The sequence below is a fragment of the Coptis chinensis genome, chromosome 4 (assembly GCF_015680905.1).
Source record: "Coptis chinensis isolate HL-2020 chromosome 4, ASM1568090v1, whole genome shotgun sequence".
NCBI lineage: Eukaryota > Viridiplantae > Streptophyta > Magnoliopsida > Ranunculales > Ranunculaceae > Coptis > Coptis chinensis.
In genome coordinates this window covers 21,649,152-21,674,660 of record NC_141459.1, presented here as the reverse complement: position 1 = coordinate 21,674,660, position 25,509 = coordinate 21,649,152, and the positions used below count along the sequence as shown (strand labels likewise).

The 25,509-nt window shown below is 38.5% G+C and overlaps 5 protein-coding genes and 1 long non-coding RNA gene across 6 annotated transcripts; 2 read left to right on the top strand and 4 right to left on the bottom strand.

Annotated features, from left to right (window-relative positions):
• Nucleotides 1–265: 265 nt before the first annotated feature.
• On the bottom strand, nt 266–4,619 carry LOC147502582 (TSL-kinase interacting protein 1-like). The gene is made up of 6 exons (XM_086607352.1): nt 2,506–4,619; nt 2,200–2,438; nt 1,742–1,991; nt 1,274–1,627; nt 895–1,017; nt 266–786 (listed from the first exon to the last, which is right to left on the bottom strand). Exons 1-6 carry the CDS (start codon nt 2,641–2,643, stop codon nt 625–627), a joined length of 1,266 nt encoding a protein of 421 aa, XP_086463478.1. The 5' UTR covers nt 2,644–4,619; the 3' UTR covers nt 266–624.
• On the bottom strand, nt 2,740–6,078 carry LOC147502581 (putative pentatricopeptide repeat-containing protein At5g09950). The gene is given in 3 exon segments (XM_086607350.1): nt 2,740–3,542; nt 3,545–5,136; nt 5,138–6,078. Coding segments are annotated over 3 exon segments (3,213 nt in total). The 5' UTR covers nt 6,037–6,078; the 3' UTR covers nt 2,740–2,820.
• Nucleotides 6,079–15,559: 9,481 nt separating this feature from the next.
• OHP2 (one-helix protein 2) lies at nt 15,560–17,568 on the bottom strand. The gene is made up of 2 exons (XM_086607349.1): nt 16,864–17,568; nt 15,560–15,896 (listed from the first exon to the last, which is right to left on the bottom strand). The coding sequence occupies exons 1-2, from the start codon at nt 17,286–17,288 to the stop codon at nt 15,782–15,784; spliced, it is 540 nt and encodes a 179-aa protein (XP_086463475.1). The 5' UTR covers nt 17,289–17,568; the 3' UTR covers nt 15,560–15,781.
• An 872-nt stretch (nt 17,569–18,440) lies between these two features.
• On the top strand, nt 18,441–19,400 carry LOC147502579 (uncharacterized). The gene is made up of 2 exons (XM_086604568.1): nt 18,441–18,774; nt 18,934–19,400. The coding sequence occupies exons 1-2, from the start codon at nt 18,441–18,443 to the stop codon at nt 19,398–19,400; spliced, it is 801 nt and encodes a 266-aa protein (XP_086460694.1).
• Nucleotides 19,401–19,827: 427 nt separating this feature from the next.
• Nucleotides 19,828–20,838, top strand: LOC147502578 (uncharacterized). Its single transcript, XR_015220022.1, has 3 exons — nt 19,828–20,004; nt 20,611–20,691; nt 20,818–20,838. It is a non-coding gene; the product is annotated as an uncharacterized LOC147502578 (long non-coding RNA).
• Nucleotides 20,839–21,483: 645 nt separating this feature from the next.
• LOC147502577 (trihelix transcription factor ASIL2-like) lies at nt 21,484–22,663 on the bottom strand (the record flags this gene model as incomplete). The annotated part of the gene is made up of 2 exons (XM_086607348.1): nt 21,484–21,912; nt 21,945–22,663. Coding segments are annotated over 2 exons (999 nt in total), but the record flags the coding sequence as incomplete, so codon positions are not given.
• Nucleotides 22,664–25,509: the final 2,846 nt, after the last annotated feature.

The following is a 25,509-nucleotide window of genomic DNA, read 5'->3' as shown; positions in this document are numbered from 1 at the left end:
AAAACAAATACCTCACAGGCTCACACCAGCGAGGCAGTGTCGCAGCTCCCAGTGACCATTCAGACCAATTTCACTTGTCAACTCTCGGATGAACTAATAATTAAAGTTTTACTACTTGTGGAAATCTCAAATCAACTGAGAATAATAGCAACTGCAAGACTCGATATTTTTATTATCCATATAAGAACATCACTGAAATATACAAGTGACATAAGATTATTGCAATTTAAAAAATAAAAATAAAAATAAAAATCGTACTAACAGATGCTTAAGATAACTTCAATTATATGCAATCTCGGACTTCAAAAACTATGTTCAGTCAAAGAATTACAATCTTATTCCGAGTTCCTTTCCACGTTTTCACAAAAGATATTGAATAGCAGATAAATGGTTAAGACCATAAGCAGCCATCACAAACATGACAACCGAGTCACCACATCAGACTAACAAGAAAAGACATAACAAACCAGAAGACCAATGTGTTGATACAAAAATTGATATTGACAGTTGGAACTTTGGGTGTTCTGAAATGCAAGGAGAGGCGGGCCAGTGTACACATAAGAATGGAAAACTTCACAGCTTTTGCTCTTCAAATTCTGCAATATTATAAAAATGCGAGTTGGACTAGCTTGAACTGGGTGCAACCTTTGTGTCTCGTGCAAATAGCGAGCAATTTTGGAATGCATCGAGACTGTTAGGTAGAAAACCACTGAGGCTGATATTGTCTCCCGTGACAAGCTGCCGAGAGGATGATAAACTAAGGTCTAAGAGACCAAAAGGATTACTCTGCACTCCATAAGGGGGAAAATAAATAAAAATTAACCATCTATAACAACTTACAAGATGAATAGGAGAAAAAAAAGAAAAAATAGATGGGATAAGACGTGCACTTACCCAATTGACACCTGTCTTTCCACTTTTTCTTGGAGCAGAATCCATTTCCTGCAAACGAGGTGGCGAATCTGCTTTGGCTTTTTGTAAAGTACGGTCCTCTGTGATACCAGCTTGGACGTTTCCCTAATAGTACACATTCCAGAGTAAGTTTGATGGTTGCTCACGTTTATATTTTATCATTTTTCGAAAGAAAAAATGAGAGACACAGCTGGCCATGGTAGAAGTAACAAACATGCAGATTTGCATCACAAAAGATAAAACTGATTCATTGGAGTCACAAGTTTATCCTATGCTATATTACTACTTTACCATGTACTATGTAGTATGTGTTCGTAGATAAGTTATCAATGGAGATGCTTCAACCGAGAATGGAACATACCTCCTGAATGCAAGAGACAGAAGCAGCACTTTCAAATGATACCTCTTTGCCCAAAGAAGTAAACTTTTGAGATGGAAATGCATGGCAGGTCTCTTCAGCATCCAAAAATGAAGAGTGGGAGCCACTAGTAACATGCTGTGGCTGTTGAGAATGGCGATATATATGGGCAGCAATTGCAGCATCAAATGAATCACAGCTGAATGGAATCTGCTGCAAACACGAAGCACTTCCTGCAGGCGCTGGAGCAGCATGTAAGGATGCTTCTGATAACAGACCCCCGATGCTTATGTTAGTGAGGTTATCAGTCCAAATTGATGAAGACGGGATAAGGCTCTGAGCAAAATTAGGCTTATCCTGATAAACAAGATGCACAAAGAGTAAAAATGAGTTCTCTCTCCTTCACCAGTATCAGAGCACAAGATGTGTAAAGGTCAAAATAAATATGTAATATCATTACTGGAAGCATACCAGAGATTCAGCCGCTCTATCTGGCCTTATAATTTCATCTTTTACTTCAATTGGTGAATCACTCCCCGAGATCAAAGTGTAGTCTTTAGTAACAGTTTCACAAGGTTGTTTTTCGATTTTAGCATCCTCAACATCCATAATTCCACCCTTCTTGATGTTTACGTTTTGCAGACAGTCTTCAAACTGGGAAGAAGTGAGAGGTGTGGACGTGAACATGGTCTCAGGCTCTAGATTAGTAAACCACCCATACCTTGAAAGAAAGACCAATCAGTAAGTTCAATATGCCCAAAAATAAGAATGAAACTACGCAATAAAACAAAAAAAAAAATTGAGTTTCCAATACTGCACTGCTATAAACTTGATAGAGGCCATAGACAGGCTCCAGTAAAATTGCCATACATGCAAAACACATGAAGTACATTCCATCAATTCCGGAAAAAAAAAAAAAAAAAAAAAACCTTAAGCGAAAAATGGCAGGGTTCCCAATAGATTCATAAACATCAGCCGCAGTACAATTAGTATCCTTGGAAGTCCATCTCCTATAACCAGCAAGGTTATCCAGCAGAATGTCGAAAGGGAAAAGTACAATCTCGTCCTGAATATTAACACTGCCCCACTTGCTCTTTAAATGCCTCAATACAGAAGAAATCTTCTTTCGTCTACTTATCGTGAGCTCCAAGTGTGGATTGTATCCCTCCTAAAAACATATACAATAAAAAATTCACTTATTCTAAAAACAATCATATAATATATTCATATTTTACCTTCTCCAATGCTTTTCGAGTCGATTCACCAATCGGGAACAACTGGAGTTTTATTCTTGCCTCCTTGCGAGGAGCCCTATTAGACTTAACAATAGAAGCCGTTTTTCGTCGCCGCGGCTGCATCTTGGCTTGTGTCATCGCACAAAAAAAACAAAAATTTGTAAACCCTAACTATAATCAGATTGAATTTCCGGCTTGAAATCGAAAAATAAAAACAAATTCGAGCAGCGGGAATTTGGAAGGAATATATATAACTTTTTCCCGAACTGGGCCTCAGGCCCATTCAAAGCCCAACAAATAGAAAAGGCCCATATACTACCAATAATCCCCACACGAACACTTGCCGTCAGCAAAGTGGTGAAACCTATTTGAGTCTCGCACAACTATCTGTCGCCCAACTATTTTCGAGATGTATCCAAATGCAGAATGACAGTCACCACAAACTCGGAGATTTTTCATGATACGTATAGGCAGATTTGAAGTACGAAGGAGAACAAATGCCACTGCAAGCTTCTCACTGTGGTGACTTAGAACTTCTTCCTTGTTCTCAACTTCAAGATCGTACAAAGCATACTCCGTTAGAGGAACATATCCGGAGTCTCTCATTTTCTGCTTCAGCTCTTGTAGCTTGGCATAGATGTTCTCTGTGTCAGGGTGTGATTTGTCACCAGCTACAAAAACATGAACACCATCTTTCATGCTCACCCAACTACATCCTGCTTCCTTCTTCACTGATACCTTCTTCAGTGAATACCGAGCCTTTGCCACATCTTCCCACCTCCCTCCGGAGGCATACAAGTTAGAAAGAAGAACATAGTTCACAGCGTTTTGAGGTTCCAACTCCAAAAGCATCTCTGCAGCTTGCCTTCCTAGATTTGTATTACAGCCTTTGGCTCGACAGCAAGCCACTACTACTGTCCTCCACATCAGAACATTAGGCTTCATTGGCATTCTTCCTATGAAGTCTTCTACCTTATCAAGCTTGCCCGCCCTCCCAAGGAGGTCCACCATACATGAAAAATGCTCAATTCGGGGACCAATCCATATTTCTTGCTCATAGATTCAAAAAGATCAAGGCCTTGGTTGACCAACCCTGCATGGCTACAGGCAGATAACACCCCAACAAAGGTGACATGACCTGGTGGTTGACCCTCATGGCACATAGAAGTGAAAAGTTCCAATGCCTTTTTACCATGCCCATGTCGTGCATAGCCAGATATCATTGAATTCCAAGAAAACTCATTTTTCACAGGCATCAACTTAAAGACTTTTGAAGCATAATCAACTCTTCCACATTTGGAATACATATCTATAAGTGTGCTTCCAACTACAACATCAGATTCCAAGCAAGCTCTAATCCCACGAGCATGAATTTCCATCCCACGCTCCAATGTTGCAACAGAAGCACATGCACTGAGGACTGTTGCAAAGGTGAAGGCGTCCAGTCTCTGCCCCTTCTGCATCATAAGCCAAACCAAGTCCATGGCTTTTGGGAAGAGATCATTATGGATATATCCAGCGAGCAGGGAGTTCCAAGATACCTCATCCCTTCTCTCAGCCAAGTTGGCAAAGATCTTCTCACAGCCATTTATCTCTCCACACTTACTGTAGAAAGAGAGAAGTGCATTTGCCACAGCATCGTCATCTGCCAGACAGTATTTTAGCACTAGGGCATGAACCTGCTGACCAAACTCAAGAGTTGAGAGTGAGGACACAGCTGTAAGAAGGTTTAGAAGTGTTACTCTGTTCAGACTCCACCCGTCCTGCAACATGTTCGAAAAATAATCAATAGCTTCAGAAGCTGATGCTTCTGAATTAGCCAATGCCCCAATCACAGAATTCCACGAAATCAGATCATACTCTGTTATCAAAGAAAAAACTTTTTTGCAATCAGGAAGACATCCACATTCTGCATACAGCACTAAAAGCGAATTTGAGACAGAAACATCCAAGTCATGACCCAATTTGACTGCTTCCGAATGCACCTGTGATCCTAGTCTAATACAGGACAAGCTTGCACATGAACTTAACATGCTAATTAAAGTAAACTTAGACGGAATTAATCGAGTTTTCCTCATTCTACAAAAGCTTATCAATGCTTCCTCAAAGCATCCATTCTGGTCAAGACCAGATATCATTGTGTTCCAAGAAATTAAATCTTTCACACCCATGAGCTTAAAAACCGCTGAAGCGTCCTCAATGGCACCACACTTAGCGTACATGTTAACAAGCCCATTGCCAATTGAAACCTTAACATCATTTAATTGATTTCTAACTACAAAGGCATGAATCTCCCTGCCCTTCTTCCTCCCTTCTTCTGACGAAGTAAACTCAGCACAGGCACTTAAAAGGACCACATAAGAATCATAATTTACCCTAACCAAGTCCCTTGTCTCTCTAAAAATTTCTGCTGCTTCTACACCTCGCTTCTGCTTCACCAACCCAACCATTAATCCATTCATTGAGACAGCATTTCTCTCCCCCATCTCTCTAAAAATAATCTTTGCCGTGTTAAGCAACCCCAACCTCGCAAATCCACTAACCAATGCACTACCAACATATAAGTCACTCAAGAATCCATATTTCATTACCTGATTAAGCATCTGCTCAAGTAAACACAAGCCTGAACCGCTTCGAATAAGTTACTGTTACTAAACTACCAAAAGTATATTCACTTGGTTTAAATGGTACCCCCTTACTCCCTTGTTGCATTCCAAAGAAAAACTCAAAAGCAGAACCAACATTTCCTCGTTGAGAATAAACAGATATCATCGAATTCCAAGATATTGAATTCCTAACCAATATCTCATCAAAAACCTGACGAGCATATGCAGTAGATTCCACACAACAAACTCCATACATCGATATCAATGCATTACACACCACACTATCAAAAACATACTTACTCTTCAAAACCAACCCATGAATTTGCATCGCGTACTTAAGCTTTATAGGCCCAGAATCTTGACAAGCTCGAAGCGCACTACAAAGTGTATAATGAGTAGGAAAAAACCCCTCACATAACATTAAACGAAAAAGATAACAAGCCTCTTCAGACATTTGATGTTGGGTATAACCAGAAATCAAACAATTCCAACTAACAAGATTCTTCTGAGCCATTTCATCAAACACATTTTGGGCCCAAACCATATCACCCCCTCGTACATAAATATTAATAACAGTATTAGATAAAAAGCAATTTCCTTCATACCCATTCTTGATAATTTCAAGATGCAATCTTTTGGCATCTTCGACTTTTCGACACCCTTCATATTTCTTTGCGAGATTTTCAGAACTTGAAAATGAATCATTTAGTGATTTTTGGGGTGTTTTGAAATGAAGTAATGAGTTTTGGTAGTTGTTAATTAGCTTTTGTAATGGAACTAGTGAACAAGGTAAGGTTTCTGAACGGAAATTTGACTTCTTTGTATCAAAATGAAGGAATTTTTTTGCTTGAGATTGTGAAGAGGTCAAAGTGGTGAGAGTAAATTGGTATTTGGGTAATGTTGGTTTGGTAAGTTTGTGAATCATAGTAGAGTTGAGAGAGAAGTTTGGTTCATGGTTTTCGCGCGAAATCAAATGTTAGTTAAAAAAGCAAGTTGAGCGGGTAAGGTCGTTAAACTGTTTTTCATCAAAATGGGCCTGATCCGGCCCGGCCCAATCCCCCCAAAAGATTGAGATTGTTCTTTTTCACGGATTTTCCCGTCAGTAATGCTACACAGTCTAGTAATCATTGATTTACATAGAGATACGTGTCCATATGTATTGCAATGCAAACTAAGAGCATCTCTAGGTGGTGGTAGCATACTCTTTATATTTGAAAAAAAAGTTTGAAGAAGCTGGTCGCAAATTTCAACCAACTCTAGGTGGCCGCAAATTTCATCCGCAAAATTCATTGTAGACCCCACCCTACGCGACATTAGTACTGGCGCGCACCAATACTAATGTTGCGTGCTATACTTAATAAAATGTCGCGCGACAGTCGGACTTTTGTCATTTCACAACTTTTTTTTCAACTTAAATTTCTCTAGTTCTAGCAAAAAAACGAATTCCGACGACGAATACGTCTATAATAACCAAACACGATGGAGTGGTGAAGGTGAGGAAGAAGAAAACAGTGGTAATAATGCATATGTTTGGAACAATCTCATTGATGATCTAGATGATGAACCAAACACTTCTGGAGCTGGAAATCAGGGAGAGCTGAGGCTAACGATCCATTGCTGCTTCAGTATCAGCAAGTCGATTTTGAGTTTCCTACTGAGGCTATTGATTTTAGCCATTTTAGGCCGATGCCTATGAGGTTTCATGATAGGCATGTCTCAAGAATTGTTCTTGAACAACAGGTATGTATTTTAATTTCATATATTAGTAGTAATAGTAGTTAATTTTAGTAGTTAAATACGTACATTTTTATTTTTATTTTTTAATTTTAGTTTTATTTTTGCGTACATCATAGATGTGTTATGTATCGGGTTCAGTGCACTCCACGTGCGCTTAAGACGTGGTGGGATGATATTAAAAAAGTCGGTGCACTTAACCATATTAGAGATGCAATTTTAGCGACTCCCTTTAGTCATCTAGTTGACATATCTTACAATAAGACTGACATTTAGGGAGTTATTAATGGTTTAGTTGAGAGATGGTAGGATAGTACACATACTTTTCACTTCCCTCAAGGAGAGTTGGGCTTCACTCCACTAGATTTTTGCATGATATTTGGTTTGAGTATAGGATTAGGCAATCCATTGAGATGTAGCACTGAATTCCAAAGTTATGCCCAAATGATGACTTTGTTCCCTTGTCTGACCGAGGAGTCATATGATAGTGCTACTGTTAGGAGATTTGGTATCAAGGCTGCATACATTACACCGTTGACTACTGATTCAGGGTTGCAGTTTTTGATAAATTATTTGTCACTTGATTCTGATGATGGTCAAGCACATGTTGATGAGTATGTAAGAGCTTCCTGTATGTATTTGATGGGCGTCTTCTTTTTTCCTTCTGGCCATTCCACGATTAACTTGGGGTATCTAGCCAACTTTGAGCACTTGCATGAGTTGGGCGGTATTGATTTTGGTGGAGCCATATATCGGCCATTTGTTTGCATTGTTTAGATAGGGCTTCTCGGCAGACTGGTGTTGTCAGTAGTCCCCAGATGGGAGGGTTTGTCATCCTCTTAGAGGTATGGTTTTATGAGTATTTCTGTGCTGCAAATCCTATCCTCACAGAGTATACCAATGAGAGGCCTAGGCTCAGGGCTTGACACAGACCTCGTCGAGTTCGTCTGACCAGTGAGATCAGTTATAACATAACTTCTGTCCAAACCCAGATCGAGCTTAGCACACAGGCTTCCATTGTTTGGAGGCCTTGGAGGACATCTATGCACATCGGCACCAATGACTGTAGATACGCATTGATAATTTCTCATAGGAGGATGGTATTCACTTGTGGAAGTGATATGGAGTGGTATTTAGGGGATAGATGTTACAGACAGCTCACACCATGCTTTGGTATCCCCCCTAATCCGCCTATCCATGTATCAGAGGCTAAGGACATGACCTTAGAGCAAGTCATCGAGAGAAACATGCATTGGAGTTGGCTACAGGCTTCTGATCTAGTTACATTACAGACTTATGAGCAGTACTACCGTTATTGGTTTAAGGTATCTATTGGTCATTTGCTCGCTGTGGGTCGTACAAGCAACATTCATACGATTAACAGAATGGGTGTTAGACGTGAATTCCAGATTGGCCAGCTGTCACAGCCGACGTTTCAGCATGGACTGTACACACATTTGTTCCAGCACCAAATTCCTTCTCAGTCAAAGTGGCCTTGGGTTTTCAGCTTGAGTGATCCGAGTGGCCAGACGATTTACTAGCCCATTTCTTCTATTGATGACACTCACATCGTACAATTAGAGCATGAACTTGGACATCTACCTCTTGTAATTATTTTTATTGGTTTTGGTTTATTATTGATGTTTATTATGAAAATGTCATAAATTATTAATGAATAATTATTTCAGGATGAGCTACGCATGAGATGTGAGACATGCCTTCGTGTAAATGATGGCTTGCGCTCCTCGGTATTCGCCTACAGTGTTGAGAGAGAGAGAGAGTTATTTCGCAGGCTCATGTGGATTATGACAATTTGCAACGCCAGATTGATGAGTTACAGGCTCAGATTGATCGCACAAAGGTGAGTTCATCACATGGACAGATGGAGAGTTCAACACAAGGACAGTCGAGGAGTTCACGGAGGAGGCGTATGTAGGAAGTGAGGATTTTATGATTTATAATATTAAGTTTGTTGTATGACGATTATTATTATGTAATGTGATTTAGAATTGTTCATTTGATCATTTTGATAAGTTCTAATTTACTGCCTTTGATTTAGCAAATGAATTGCAATTTTTATTAATAGAACGACAACTAATACATGATTGCAAAAACATAAAATAAAAATAAATAAATAAATAAATAAAAGACAACTCTTATATATCACCCTTATTACATACTACTAAAGTTACTCTAGTTATCAAGTCAGTCATCATTTTCTTCATCATTGGCTTATTCGTCATTGGAAGCTTCATTTGTACTACTTGATCCAGCCTTTTTTTCATATTTAGCTACAATTGCATCTTGTTTTAGCTCTAAAACTCTTCGCAAACGAGGATTGACTTTGTTGAGTGACATTGCCAACAACCTAGTCTCATTTTCCTCCTCTCTAACACGGAGTTTTTCTTGCTTCAAAAATAATTTTTTTTTGTGTCTTCTCTTGCTTCAATTTCAGCATACTTTGAAATTGCCCATTTATAATCTCTTATTTATTTCTTCGACTTTCTTTAAAAGCTTCAAGAAATTCATCCATATTTTTAGCAGTGGATGCAACATTACCCTCGACAGTAGAAGCAACTTTCTTGTTCTTCTCAATTTCTTTGCTCTGCTTTCTACCGACCGACCTCTCCAAAAAACCTTCGGTACTGCTAGGATCGTATTCCGAGTACAGTGAAGGTGAAGGGGTAGAGTAAGGCGTTGAAAGGGTTGGGGTTGAGGATGAAGAATCGAAACCTTCAACATATCTGGATCTTGCTTTCTTCTTTGGTCTTGGAGCAAGCGTTTCGTTGCGTAACTGAGTTCTTTGCCACTTTGGCGTATTGTTTACTAGATTATAACAATCTTGCCATATCCATGGTTTTCCAGTAGTAGCCGCATAAGTTGTCAGCGATGCGAAGCCCGAAAGCTTTTTTTTTTTTTTTTTTTTATAAAAAAAATCAATATCAAGTAGTATATAAAACGAAGTATAATAAACGAATCTTACAATGTCTTCACGTCCCAACCCGCTTGGAGGTTGTTCTTCAAGCTTTCTTAGTATAGCATGATATTTGTTGAAGAACGGTAAAATAATTGCCCAACATTGTGAGACTCTCTTCCACTTACGGTTGCAGTCAAAACCTTGAATTTGATTCATCCTAGCCATAATTCGTTCGCAATAAACTTGTCCCGATTGATCATTCCCTACTATAGGATCTTCTCCAATCTCAATCCACGCTCTAGTAAGAGCAATATTTTCTTCATTTGTCCAACTTGGACCCCTTCCTTGTTTTGGTTGTGACATTGAGAGTGTTGTGTGTGAAAATGAAGAAGGAGGTGAGTGTAGATATATGGATGTAGAAATCCGACCGTTTTTTGCCCATTGGAGTACGCGACATTGGCATTGGCGCGCAACGTTAGGAGTGGCGCGCGACAGTACCACTAGCTCGCCTGGTGCTGGTCAAAGTCAAAAAAAAAGTTGGCCGACATTTGCAATGGCGCGCGACATTACCAATATCGCTCCGCATCCGCATCCGCATCCAAATTGCCAAATTTGTGAACAAGAATGCGAACAAGCAAGTGATGCGACCGGTTATACTACCACCTAGAGATGGAATTCCAAGATATTTCAAACTTTTCCTTCAAATATGAAGAAAAATGGCAGGTTATACTACCACCTAGAGATGCTCTAATGTTATCTAAATAGTGGAGTCACAATAGTAGGTCTAAAAGGTAGGTTCGTGTAGCACTACTCTTTTCTACAGCCCCACTGGTTGGCAATAGAGTATATTTTGCATTTTTGCGATCGACACCGAGCATATTGACATAAACATGTGGCACCTTGCATAGTTGGGTAATGGACTAATGGTTCTTAGTGTTTGAGAAAGGAACAAAAAAGATGGACTACAACAAGGAAGAAAGATTGGCTTGCTATTCGAAAAGTTTTGATGCGTAAACTTTAGAGAATTTTGAATGTTCCTGAGGTACATGTAATATTTCCTGATTTTATGTGTATCTTCATAACCAAGTCAAATACAAAGGTTCACACAATGAGGGCTGATTATAACCTCTTTTTTATTTTTACACAAGTAATGCATACTTATTGTTAAATTATGCTAGGAGATACATATAGTGGTTAGCTGGTTAGATTACAGAGATGTAGTGGAGAAAAATAAGAAAGGATGGAGGCACAAGAAGAAGGTAGGGTTTAGAGTATATTTTACTCTAACCTACAATTCATATATTTATACTGGGGTGATAGACTTCACCGAAATAGCAACTACTTAAATAAGATACGGTCTCACACTTATAGAATTTGTGAGACCGACTCTACATACTTCAACACCCTCCTTCAAGCTGGAGCATAGATATCTTTTATGCCCAGCTTGTTACCAATATAATTCAAAACTGGACGAATCACTGGTTTGGTAAAGATATCAGCTAACTAATCTCGAGACGCCACATAAGGAGTACTTATCTCATTTGTTTCAACTTTTGTTTCAAACTGACATAATAACAATCTACCTCTATGTGCTTAGTTCGCTCATGAAATACTGGATTAGAAGCGATATGAATGGCTGCCGGATTGTCACAATGAAGAGGGATCGGTAGTTGTATCTAGAAACCTAACTCATGTAGCAGATTACAAATCCACATTAACTCGCCAGTCCCTTGAGCCATAGCTCTATACTCAGCCTCTGTACTAGACTTTGACACAACTATTTGCTTTTTACTCTTCCATGTCACCAAATTTCCACAAAGGAAGGTACAATACCCAGTGGTGGATTGTCTATCTAAAACTGATCCTACATAATCAGCATCTAATATCCAACAACATCAAAATTTCCATTAGAACGATATACCAATCCACGACCAGGAGAACCTTTTAAATACCGCACAATCCGAATAACTGCCTGGTAGTGAGGAATCCATGGGGCATGCATATACTGAGATACTACATTGACTACAAATGAGATATCTGGGCGAGTGATAGTAGCATAGATCAGCTTTCCCACCAGTCTACAATATCCCTCAATATCAACATACAACTCTCCAACATCTGACTGGAGTTTGTTGTTCAAATCCATAGGAGTCTCTACTGGGTGAGCTCCTAAATTACCTATCTCACTAAGCAGGTCTAATACATACTTTCTCTGTGAGAGATGAATTTCACCAGGGAACCTTGTAACTTCAATGCCCTAGGAAATACTTCAGTTCTCTTAGATCTTTGGTTTGGAACTGTCTTGAGAGATTGACTTTAAGTCGATCAATACCTTGTTTGTCAGACCCTGTGACAATGATATCATCAACATACACAACTAAGACAATAATCCCTTGCTGGGTCTTTCGGTAAAACACGGAATGATCATATTCACAACTAGTCATTCCATTAGCCATCAAAACCTGGCTAAACTTCGCAAACCAAGCTCTAGGAGACTGCTTGAGCCCATAAAGAGACTTCTTTAATCGACAGACTTTCCCCCTTGAGCAACAAAACCAGGAGGTTGTACCATATAGATTTCCTCTAAGAGATCTCCATGTAAAAAGGCATTCTTCACATCTAACCGAAACAGAGGTCAGTGATGATGAACAACAAGAGAAATAACAATACGCACGTAAGCTAACTTTGCAACCGAGAAAACATCTCGAGTAATCAATACCATAAGTCTAGGGTAAAACCTTTTGCAACCAGCGCGAAAAAAGCCTTTAAACGAAAATAGTACCATCCGGATTATGCTTAATAGTGAAAACCCACTTACAAGCAACCGCTTTCTTCCTAGAAGGAAGATATGTAAGGACCCAAGTGTCATTAGAATACAAGGCACTCAACTCCTCGTCCATTGCTTACTTCTAGCCAGGATGGGATAGAGCGTCCCTATAGTCAGAAGGGACAGAGACAGACAACAAGGACGTAGCAAAAGACTTGACAGATGGTGGTAAATGAGCAGTGGAAACATACTTAGAAATAGAATATTGGGCACACTTACTAGGAAGACACATACTGGCATTATCAGTTCGAAAAACATGCATGTTACGCGCATGTATAGTCTTTGATTAGTAATCATGCATGTCGCTAAAGATAGAATTTTTTTTGAAAAATAGATAATACTTGAGAACGATTTTCCATAATATATACCCAACAAACACGAGAGAAATCATCTATAAATGTAATAAAATACTTGGCTCCAAAAAGGTCAATGGTTCTACAAGGACCCCAGACATCTTAATAAACTAACTGAAAAAGAGCACTAGAACACTTATTTAACCTATTTTTGTAAGTAGCACGACGATGTTTAGCTAACTCACAAACCTCACAACTTAAAGACTGAATACTAGAAGAAATACTGGGAATTAAACTTCACAAACTAGCCAGAGGAAGATGACCAAGATGTATATGCCACTGAACAGGAGAGACTGATACTGTGAGAGCCTGCTTCTAGTGAGAGTGCCCATAACAATCTTGAAAGTAATATATGCCCCGTGCTCATACCCCCCCCAACTAGTGTTTTTGTCTGTAGATCCTGAAACACAACATGAGTGGAAGAAAACATGACATTATAGTGAAGAGATTGGATGAGACGATGAATAGACAATAGATTAAAGGGAAAATTTTGAATAAACAAGACAGAGACAAGTGATATATTACGAGTTAACTGAATAGTACCCCTACCAAGAATACTAGCTTTAGCCCCATTTGCTAATGTGACATATGATGGTGTGTGAGTATACTCAAGATTAGAAAACAACTAGGGATTACTATCATATGATCAGAAGCTCTTGAGTCAATGACCCAAGAGTTGTTACCATTTGTATGAAGACATGTTTTACCTGAATCGGCTAGGGTTGCAGTGGGTTGGTTGGATGAACTCGATGAACTGACTGGAATAGCTTGGATCCGCTTCACCAGGGTTGCAAGGTCTTCTTAAACTTGTTGAAAATCGGTCACTTTCTAATCAATTACTGTGGCATTATTGGCTTTGTGCAAAGGCGGGCGTCCTGTTATATCCTAACAAAAATCATAACTATGATTTGTGCGCCCACAATGCTCACAAGGATCAAAACCCCCAATACCACGACCACTCCCTTGGTTACGACCACCTCCATGTCCACGACCGGCTCTACCCACTCTACCTCCATTACCACGACCAGAGGAGGGGTTGTTATTACTACTTGGAGGGATCAATAAAGTCGCACTGTCATTGTGCCTTGGAGAAGGTGCAGTAATACGAGAAAGACGAGAACAGGCTTCAGACAAAGTAGGGAGCTTAGAATCCTTAGATTCAGCTTGAACTTTGGCTTTCACATTAGCAAACTCGGGACGTAACCTAGATAGGAATTTTGAGACTCGAAATTCCTCTCTTTGTTTCTTCAACTGATTTATGTCTGCAGTAAGTAGGTGATAAATATTCAGTTCTTCTCACTTGCTACGAAGAGAATTATAATGCTCAGAGATAAACATATCGCCTTGAGTGAGATCAAAGATATTCTCATACAACTGAAAGATGCGAGAAGTATTCTGAGATTGATATATGATTCTTGTAGATACTCCCAAATCTCCTTAGATGTTTTGAAAAACCACACAGTATTACAAACACCTTTCTCCATAGTATTCCACAGAAAATTCTTAACCAAGGCATCATATTTCGTCCAGGTTGTTTTTCCTTTATCATCTGGGGGATCTGTCAGATGATTTTCCTTACCTTTTCCAATAAGATAAACAGTAACTGCCTCTGCCCATTGAAGGTAATTGGCAACACCCTCCAATTTGACAGAGGTCATACCAATAGAGAAAACAGACGTATTACCAAATTCATCGGATTTTGGAACAACATCAGTTATTGTAAAGAGAAGAAAAACTCACTTGATGGAAAGGCAAAAAAACTGCAAGATATAGTACTCCAAGCGCGTGCGCGCTTCAAAGACTCTTGAACTGAGCGTGGGCGCGCTTGTATAAAGAGATTGAGAGAGATGGTGATACCAGCCTTCCCCCTTTGAAAACGTGACGTACTCCTCTTTATCAATATCGAGAGATTGCAGAAGCGAAATAATACTAAGACAGCAACTAATACTAAAACTGGAACCTTGAAACTGCGGATCTCTCTCCTAGCATTCTCTAAACCCAGTCGGCTCCTGATACCATGTTAAATTATGCTAGGAGATACATATAGTGGTTAGTTGGTTAGATTACAGAGATGTAGTAGAGAAGAAGGAGAAAAGATGGAGGCACAAGAAAAAAATAAGGTTTAGAGTATATTTTACTCTAACCTACAATTCATATATTTATACTGGAGTGATAGACTTCACTGAAATAGCAACTACTTAAATAAGATATGGTCTCACACTTATAGAATGTGTGAGACCGACTCTACATACTTCAACAGTTATTAAATAAGGTGTTCCAGGATGAATGTCCATCAGGAAAGTTATCAACTTTTAGTACGTTTTTATTGGCAGGTCAAACAGAGGATCCTTAAACAACTACACAAGTGCTAAGATACTTTCTCAGTCTTCTGGATGAATTGGTCATTGGTGTACCCCCGAAACGGCATAATGTGACCTTTCAAGCTCTAAAGAGAATAGCCAAGGCAAATGTAGCTGAAGACGTCTGCTTGGCATGGCTTGAGATAGCTTGCACATCTGATGCAGGCGTTAAGAACTTGCGTATTTGGTGAATATGGCGCAGGCAGAATACCAGTTTTAAGAAATAAACATAAATAAAAATCAATGCAAGCACTGTATAACCAAAGAAAGACTGTTTACAGATTATATGTCTCAAGCAGATGGAGAAGATACAATGTATGATTGATCAAGATTTAAGCGTGAAGAAACATTAGATGATAAACTCAAGAGGATAAACAAAAGCACTGTTTATCATACTTTTTGAAGCCTGCACTCAAAGATTTTGATAGATAATAACAATTACAACAGAGGCAATGGGCGAGCAGTATCCAGCAGAAGAATCACTCTAGGTCTACTATTCCAAAATTGGAGAGGAGGATCTTTACTTGATCAACAAAGTTTGATCCTGTTGCAAACTCTGTTAGCATTCCAACAGCAAAACCAAACATTGCCCATCTGCATAAACACCATAGAACATAAAGGAACAGCAGAAACCAGAAGCTTAAATCATTTAGACATGGGGAAGTAAGTAAAGGATAGATGGTTATATACAGAATCCAATTCAGTAAACTAATTGTACGGTACACATGAGTAACTGTTGCATGCATTCTTTTCGTATAAATCTGAATTGGTGAATCACGTTCGACATAGGGTAAATGAAACTTCCTTACGGAGCTTCTGCACATAAGTTTGAATAGATATCTAGTTGGATGCACAATATGCGCACCTTAGCAGAAACATTCCTGCTTCACCATCTCATCCTTCAACAATTTACTATTGAGTAAGTCGTGCTGAAGAATATTTTCTGCACACCTCAGTAGATGCTTAACTCACTAGTTACTTTCCATGAATTTTAAACTCTGTAATTTGTTGAGTTCCATTGATGGCTTAAAAACAAGCTAGCTAAAGTTGGTCTATTTTGGAAAGGATTGGAGATGCTCCCAAGGAAAGTGTAGTAACCAATCTGATGAAGAGTTCTGAGAAGTTTTATGAATGACACCAAAACTCCCTTGTAAAACCCTGTTAAAGAAAAGTAAGACCCTGTTTTCTTTAAAACCAATCCTATCACCAGAACCATTTGAAAAGCCTACCCATCACATAATGCCCCTATGATTCTTGCGAATAATATGATATCAAAGTAATATCAGAACGTATTAATTGAGCTGAAACGAACTCAAAGCATGGAAACACTATTTTCAAATGTCTCAACAACTGGGGAAAAACATAATGGCATTAACGATGGCTCGACAAAAGCACACAGTTATCTTCCTCACATTAAAGTGGAATCATGAATGGTGAAATGTGTAAGTATAATAACGTATAAAAAACCAATTAACCACAAACTATAAAAAGAATAGACTAGAATTGATAACTAGAAAGGCAAACAATAACACAAAGTAGAGAAACTGAAGAGCACAATTACCTTCCATTGCCAATCTCATTTTTCGCAACCCACCCAAAGGCGGGTCCCTGATCAGCTTGTTCAAGCTTCTTCTGCTTAAAGTATTCTTGTAATTCCTTGGCCATTTTCCTCTGAAACTCCATAGTGACAATGCTCTGATCAGTCACAACTGAAACTGACTTAGTTGGAGGAGGGGGAGAAGGAGAGACAGGATTGAGAGAAGGAGAAGTGGGTTGTCTTAATGGAGGAGTAGCAACAGGTCTTCTAAGTGGTCCATCTGCATTAGAACTCCTTATAACGAAAGAAGGTTTAGTAGTAGTACTACGAGAACACTTGAAAGAAGAAGAAGAAGAAGAAGAAGAAGAAGAAGAAGGGGTTGGAGAAGAGTTGGAATGAGAAGAAGAAAGATTGTATTTATAAGATGGGATGGAAGATGTTACAGACATCTCTGTAGTTTTGCGTTTCTGATTCTGCAACTGTTTTTGGGTTCAGTTAGAAAAAAGAGAGAGAGAGAGATTGGCCGTGTACTTTGTAGTCGTCAAAGATCCAAAAAAGCTGTGGATAAGGTACAGCCAAGTTTTTCAAGTGAGAGCACTAATGTAAACTTACAGAACCCCTCTTATAAATCAACATTAGAATCGGCTGGTCCAAGCCTCCAAGGGACCAGTGATTTTATCCTTCGTCTGTGCTGGAAAAAGAACCACATCTTTCACCAGGCAGTACCATGGGCCATAGCATGAGAATGTTCAACAGCTAAATGTCTGGATTGTTCATACGATTTCAACTACAGGCACACCACCGCACACCCCTTGAGGCTTCAAGTTTTGGTTTAAAACTTTAGTAAAAGTAAATCTTACAGAATTTCTTGGTGGTAGTATCTCCTCCCAAATTCTTCAAATTTGTTTTCAAAACTCAGAATTTCCCGAAATTCTAACTCTAGGTGAAAGCAAATTCGGTCGCATCACCTGTCCATCTGCATTCTTATTCGCAAATTTGGCATTTCGGATTCGGATGCGGAGCGACAGTGGTAATGTCGCGCACAATTGTAAATGTCGCCACAATTTTTTTTTAACTTTGACCAGCATCATGCGCCAATAGTATTGTCGCGCGCCACTCCTAATGTCGAGTGCTCCAACGGAAAAAAAAAAACAGGTAAAAAACGGCCAGAATTCTACATCCATATATCTACACTCATCTTCTTCTTCATTTTACATACATTCAACTCAAACATTCTTATAAAAAAACTCAACCATTTCACATCAATCATCAACAAACAACACACACACATTGCCAAAAAATAGATCATGAAGTGTATGAGATTTTTCCCCTTCAATCTTCATTGTTGTCTTCTTCTTCATCTTTATCTTCTCTAGTGGAAGACTCAGCAGATAGTCTTGATGAAGAATTTGTTAACATCATTGCCCTTATGAAGCATCATTTGGCTATATTTGCATAAGCACAAGTACATGCTCCGAAGGCACCACATGGTGGTTCAAAGAAGGGTCGAAAAGTGAAACATAAAAACTATGCTTTGACTTTGGAAATCTTGAAGGCCAACTACTTCATCGATCGTCTTGTTTTTCGAAAGAGAATTTCAAATGGCCCTTTTATATGAAAAAAAATCTTTATTTCTTCACATCTTCAACGATATTCAGCCTCATTTTAAGTACTTTCAGACTAAATTTAACAATACCGGTAAACCTGGTATAGATCCTCTTATCAAGGTGGCTGCAGCTTTGCGTATTCTTGGTTATGGTACAGTGGCTAATCAAATTGACGATCAATTATACATTTCTGAGCAAACTAGAAACCAGGCATTGAGGCATTTCTGTAATGCAATTATCAAATTGTACGGTTCAGTCTACTTGCGAATGCCAAATATTGCAGATACAGAACGCTTGCTTGTACATTCTGCCATACGTGGATGGTCGAGTATGTTGGGAAGCATTGATTACATGCATTGGGAATGACATAATTGTCCAACTGGATGACAAGGTGCTTACAATGATCGTTCTGGAAAACCATCTGTTATTTTCGAAGCTGTTGCAACCGAAGACCTGTGGATATGACATTCTTTCTTTGAGATGTCAGGGTCACATAATGACATCAACGTGTTGAACAACTCACCAGTATTTGAACACGTGTTCAATGGTACTTCTCCACCTGTTTATTTTGATGTAAATCAGCATAGCTATAATATGAGTTATTATTTAGCTGATGGTATCTATCATGGCTATGCGCCATTTATACAAACAATTTCAAAACCTAATGCTCTAAAGACGAAGTGGCTCGCAACGATGCAAGAAGCTGCAAGGAAATATATTGACAAAGCTTTTGGGGTTTTGCAATCTACATTTGGGATTTTGGCAAAAGCTTGCAAATTATGGCATGTGGAGACAATGGATACTATTATGAGAGCATGTATCATATTGCACAATATGATAATCAGAGCTAAGAATAAAAATTATGAAATGAGGAGGTACATTTCTGATCCAGAAAAACAACCACAAATCCCACCTACTCGGGAATACTACATTGAGGAGACTCTACGAGTTTAATCAAAGACTATGCATGATAGACTTAAAAACGACCTTGTCGAGCATCTATAGAGCATTAGGGTTGACCGATGTTGATTGTTGTAATTTAATTTAATTTCGTAGATGCATGTTTATTCTTAATCATCAATAAACAATGTTAATCAATTTCTATTTTAATATATATATATATATATATATATATATAAGGGATAGAGCCACAGGTACTGTAGCCACATTGTAGGCACAGCAAATCCCGGCCCTTTATCTATTCGAATCCAACGGATGTGACATAAAGTCTTTCTCCAGCAATCTCCAGTTTTAAGTGAGAAATAAGGGAGGGTATTTTTGGAATAAAAAATTTGACTGAAACAAAACGAAATCATTTTCTCCCAAAAATTTGGTCGATCTCTTCCAAACATTATCTTCTTCACTCAACCACTGACTCTCTCCAAAATCAGTATACACCACCCTCTCTCCACCATTCCAACTCCTCTATCTCGCTCAAGAGTAAGCGCTGCAACTCTCTCTCCGAATTTCAATTTCACTTTCAATTTGGTGGACTGTGATTTCAATTTCAATTCCAGATTTGGGGATTTCCTTCCTCTCTTTCTTCGTTCGAATCAAGGTGAGAGATTCTTGGTTTGATTTTTTCGTATATGATGGTATCAAGGATCAATTTGGAAATTGCAATCTGGATTTTGATATATAAAGCTCTTGTTTAGGTGTCAAGGATATGATGGTGTGAAACAGGATAGAAATCCAATCATTTTTTTCTAATATATATTGGTTTTGAAAAAACTAGAGTTTTGGAACTTGTCATTATATATGTATGGGGTGTATATGGTTGAATATTTGTTGATTTGGATGATGACACAAAGGTTATTTAAAGGAACATGAAGAGGGTTGGTACGTGGCTGATTAAAGTTTTGGTGCTTGAGTCTATGTATATACCCTTATTTTGTATGGGGGCTTGTGGCAGGAGAACTTGCTATGGGACTTATCCTTCTGTTCGTGTTATGTTATCATGCTACCATGAATATAGTTCTTGTGCTTATGGTGCCCTATGATATAAATATGATTATGTTGGTTTTATCTAGGATTAATGAATTTATTTTGTATTTTGTTTAGCTTTCCTAAGTGGGTATTTAGGAGGAAATTTAAAGCAAACCTGAATGCATATTGTTCTTGTTGGTTTGTGGCCTATGATAAAAAGTCATTTTTCCATGGCCAGGTCCTTCGTACATGTAGTAAGAAGTTTCTTATTGGGATGGCCTAGGTTCTAAATAAAGGTGTGGGTCTAGTGATCTTAAAGGTTAGTTATATGTTCGATTTTGTGGATTCTTTTTTCAGCATTTGCTTTTGTATTATATGGGTGTATGCTATTTTTTCAAATGTATGATTGTCACCCCTTATTCCAAAATTTTCATGATCCATTTAGTTAGATGCAAGTCTGTGTGCATTTCTTTCTAATTTTGTTGTTGTTGTTGTTGTCAAACAAAAACTCGGGTATTCATTGTTTTTATATCTTGTACTTAGTTTACCTCAAATGGGTATGTTTGAGTCAGGTTTGGTAGTGGTTTAGTTGGAACCTTGAGTTTGTATATATATATGTTTTTTGCTTCTTTACATATTTTTTGTGGGCTAATCATGTGTTTTCTCTAGTAATTTGTTAATGCGTATATGTGATACAATGGATCCATAAGCTCAAAATGGCAGAGCGCTCAAATAATTGAGAGGTTGATGGTTCGAATCCATCGGGATCCAATTCCATTTTGATGGTGCAGAGGTGTACTGCAGGTGGTGGTGTTGGTGGTGTAGGTGTGGTGTGTGCAGTGTGCTTGTGGTGTAGGTGTGTGCTGCTATGCGGGTTGCTGTGTGTGCTGCTGTGTGACTGTGTGGGCTGTTGGTGTGTGTTGCTGGCGTGTTGGTGGTGTGTGATGTTGTGTGACTGTGTGGGTTGTTGTTGTGTGACTGTGTGGGCTGCTGCTGTGTGCAAGTGGTGTGTATTGTGTGCATCATAGTTTCTGAAATTTTTTCATGCAATCTGTTCAGAGTTCTTTGTTCAACTGGTAGAGAGCCAAAAGGCTCCTGTGTTTGCAAAATAGAAGGGTAGAATTTGTAAAACATTTGTGCTTTCAAATACAGCTCTGACCGCCCAATCACACATTAGAAGGGTCTACAATAAGAGTGAAATCTAATATGCTATATCTAGTACAAGCTTCACTTGGAGTTTTCACCCATGAATAGAGAGAGCTAATCACTCTTATTTCTGTTGTTATTGCAATGGTGATGATTGTGGCTACTGCCAACTCTTTTCTCTTGCTTCAGCTGAGTAATCTCCAATTGAGTCTTCGTGAAGAACTGCATTCTCTGCAATTCGAGATTATTGGCAAATCCCATCCGCTGCTTCTCCATTTCTACCACTTGCTGCAGCTTCATTGTCTCTGCCCGTTCGTAAGCCTCTCCAAACTCGCTAATTGCCTGACTTAGTTCTCTCAGAGAATTGGCCCAAGAGTTGCCTTTGCCTGCATTAAAAAACTGGTTCCAGAATCAGTCTTGGGTAGCTCTGAATTAACATTTTCTTCAAACCTCAGTCTTTTATTGCTAACAGTCTCAGGTGGTAAGCTATCTGTAGAATCTGGTGAAGGTGGCGCCTCAGATGATGAACTTGAGTCCAGTGATCCCGATATCTGAAATTGCTGTTTCTGTTGGTGTTGCCGTAGCCACGGCTGCTTTTCTTGCTGCTGATATTTGTTGTGGAACTTGGAACCAGCAGTTATCAATGTGGTAGGCAAACCAGCATTGATTTTGGCATTTGGACCAATAAGTCGATCAAGCCGATGGAAAAAGATCCACTTACTAGTACCTTGACCGGAAGCAATCTTGGCCTTCTCAATCTTGTACTTCTTCTTACAGGTATCAATCCTGTTTTTACATTGAACATCTGTTTTGGCAGGCTTACTATAGTCCTGACGACTACTCACAATATCAGCTACTTCTCTCCAATGCTTTTGCTTCAAATTCCCCCTGCTTAATTCCAAATACCTTTCCCCCCATGCGTCGATTAGTATCGAGGTAGCCCCTTCGCTCCAACAATCCTCACGACCACCCCCACCACCAGCAACAGCTGTTGCTCTCGGGTGTTGAATTGGTAAGGCTAAGGTTAACGTGTTTTGAGGAGACGGTATTGAAGCTACCGTTACAGGTTGAGGTAAGTGCTCTGACAAGTGTAGAATATAAGTGCTCACATTTTCATTAGAATAACAAGAGTGAAGATCACAAGATTACCAAACCAGTGCTCTGCCATGTTTTACTTAAAAGTGCTCTAACATGTGTTGTTAATTGTGTGTTGCTCCAATTATAGCAAACCAGTTTTGAGCTGCAAATATAATGGAAATCAGTTTTGAGTTGCAAAATATAAGTTCTGACAAGTTAAAACCAATACTCTAATAATCACAAACTGCCCCATAACACTGTAACAGTCACAAGATTGTGTTTGAGCTTCAAAATACAAGCTCTGATAGGTTAAAACCAATGCTCTAACAGTCACAAACCGCCCCCATAACACTGTAACAATCACAAGCTCAAACACAAGATTTTATTGCCTTAACAAACAAGTAAACTAAAAATAATCCCATAACACTAACAGTCACAAAAGATCCAATAACACTCTAGAATAGACAAACACAAGTTACAACGCCAACACTCTAATACAAAAAAAATACAAGCTTCAAACAATTTCAATCATCTTCGTCATCATTTGTGTCCTCGTCTCCGTTCTCCTCCTCGTCGAATACAACACAGTGTGGTCACCGAACCACATTTCTTTGAATAATGAGTGGAATCACCACACCTGTTAAAGAAATTTCTTTCCACCTATGGCCAAACCTACAAACCAACATATAAATCAATATCAATTACTCTAAATCAACAAACCACACTCAAAATCAAAAACCAACAAACAAGAACAATATGCATTCAGGTTTGCTTTAAATTTCCTCCTAAATACCCACTTAGGAAAGCTAAACAAAATACAAAATAAATTCATTAATCCTAGATAAAACCAACATAATCATATTTATATCATCATAGGGCACCATAAGCACAAGAACTATATTCATGGTAGCATGATAACATAACACGAACAGAAGGATAAGTCCCATAGCAAGTTCTCCTGCCACAAGCCCCCATACAAAATAAGGGTATATACATAGACTCAAGCACCAAAACTTTAATCAGCCACGTACCAACCCTCTTCATGTTCCTTTAAATAACCTTTGTGTCATCATCCAAATCAACAAATATTCAACCATATACACCCCATACATATATAATGACAAGTTCCAAAACTCTAGTTTTTTCAAAACCAATATATATTAGAAAAAATGATTGATTTCTATCCTGTTTCACACCATCATATCCTTGACACCTAAACAAGAGCTTTATATATCAAAATCCAGATTGCAATTTCCAAATTGATCCTTGATACCATCATATACGAAAAAAAAAATCAAACCAAGAATCTCTCACCTTGATTCGAACGAAGAAAGAGAGGAAGGAAATCCCCAAATCTGGAATTGAAATTGAAATCACAGTCCACCAAATTGAAAGTGAAATTGAAATTCGGAGAGAGAGTTGCAGCGCTTACTCTTGAGCGAGATAGAGGGAGTTGGAATGGTGGAGAGAGGGTGGTGTATACTGATTTTGGAGAGAGAGTCAGTGGTTGAGTGAAGAAGATAATGTTTGGAAGAGAGATCGACCAAATTTTTGGGAGAAAATGATTTCGTTTTTGTTTCAGTCAAATTTTTATTCCAAAAATACCCTCCCTTATTTCTCACTTAAAACTGGAGATTGCTGGAGAAAGACTTTATGTCACATCCGTTGGATTCGAATAGATAAAGGGCCGGGATTTGCTGTGCCTACAATGTGGCTACAGTACCTGTGGTTCTATCCCTCCCCATTATATATATATAAACTAACATATATTTATATAAAATAAAAGTTTATTCATATTAAAAAAACATATTACGTTACATAGTCATAGAAAATAAAATGATTAACCACTCTTAACATTTTCCATTACAACACCCAACCACTCACATTTTCCACACACTAAACACTTCAATAGATCAAGACATTTTCCTTCAAGGTTCATGAATTTTTTTCAGCTCTCTAACACCATCACAACCATTTGGGCATGGTATGTATGCATAGGGGCAATACATATACCAATGATCATCCTTACCACAACACGTGCATATATATATATATATATATATTCCAAACCAGGACATATATCATACATACATTTCAAAAATCTTATTTCTTCACAATCTTCGTTACAACTTCTATGTATTAGCATATAATCTTGGCAATGTGGTACTTTAGGACACTTTGCATTCAGATACTTGCATGATAAAGCAAGGTGTTTTCTTAGAGGTGTAAATTTGGCACCTCTCTTAATCGAGTGTATCAAAATAACATGATTGTTAAGTTGATTCGCCAACATCGGTATGTTAGCTAGTTTTTTACAATGATGAAGAAGAAACCATGGTAAAATGAAATGGTTATGGAGAGAGTTTTGGAGTGTTGAGTGAGAATGAAGCAATTTGTGAAATTCCCAACTTTCTACTCAATAGCATGCTACATTAGTAATAGCCACAACAGTACCAATAGTGCGCGACAATGGTACTGGCTCGCGATATTACTAATGGCGCGCGTGGTGGAGTCTACAATCACATTTGCGGTCGATATTTGCGACCATTTAGAGTTGGTCAAAATTTGCGGGAGATGCTCTTATAGCTGTTATGGCACAATAAGGTTTCAATTGTAGAATAAACGGGACTAATTAGTTGAATGATGCATCTTCTCCTGTTCATATTACGAAACATATAATACATAGAACCCTAGAAGACCTCACCAAAATGAGTATAGATGTTCAAGCTGTATGTGGCATTGCTCATATTACAAGTTGCTTTTGCTTTAGTCATAGTTTACATAGCTTCGAGTTTTTACTTTCATCATGTAGAAGCTGCAGTTATTTAGACTGCAATTTATGCACATTTCAACAAAGCAAAGCAGATTCTGAAGTTAAAGCAGGTCAGAGTTAAGTGATGCCAAAAGCTGCTTA

Excerpts from the sequence above, each read along its gene's own strand:
- LOC147502582 (XM_086607352.1), bottom strand. The coding sequence starts at position 2,643 with ATGACACAAGCCAAGATGCAGCCGCGGCGACGAAAAACGGCTTCTATT. Across the intron at positions 2,439-2,505 it reads CTCGAAAAGCATTGGAGAAG|GAGGGATACAATCCACACTT; the intron begins GTAAAATATGAA and ends ATATGTTTTTAG. Across the intron at positions 1,018-1,273 it reads CTGTCTCTTGCATTCAGGAG|GGAAACGTCCAAGCTGGTAT; the intron begins GTATGTTCCATT and ends GTGTACTATTAG.
- OHP2 (XM_086607349.1), bottom strand. The coding sequence starts at position 17,288 with ATGTCTGTAACATCTTCCATCCCATCTTATAAATACAATCTTTCTTCT. Across the intron at positions 15,897-16,863 it reads AATGAGATTGGCAATGGAAG|ATGGGCAATGTTTGGTTTTG; the intron begins GTAATTGTGCTC and ends GTGTTTATGCAG.
- LOC147502579 (XM_086604568.1), top strand. The coding sequence starts at position 18,441 with ATGGCCCTTTTATATGAAAAAAAATCTTTATTTCTTCACATCTTCAAC. Across the intron at positions 18,775-18,933 it reads TGCCATACGTGGATGGTCGA|GGTCACATAATGACATCAAC; the intron begins GTATGTTGGGAA and ends TTGAGATGTCAG.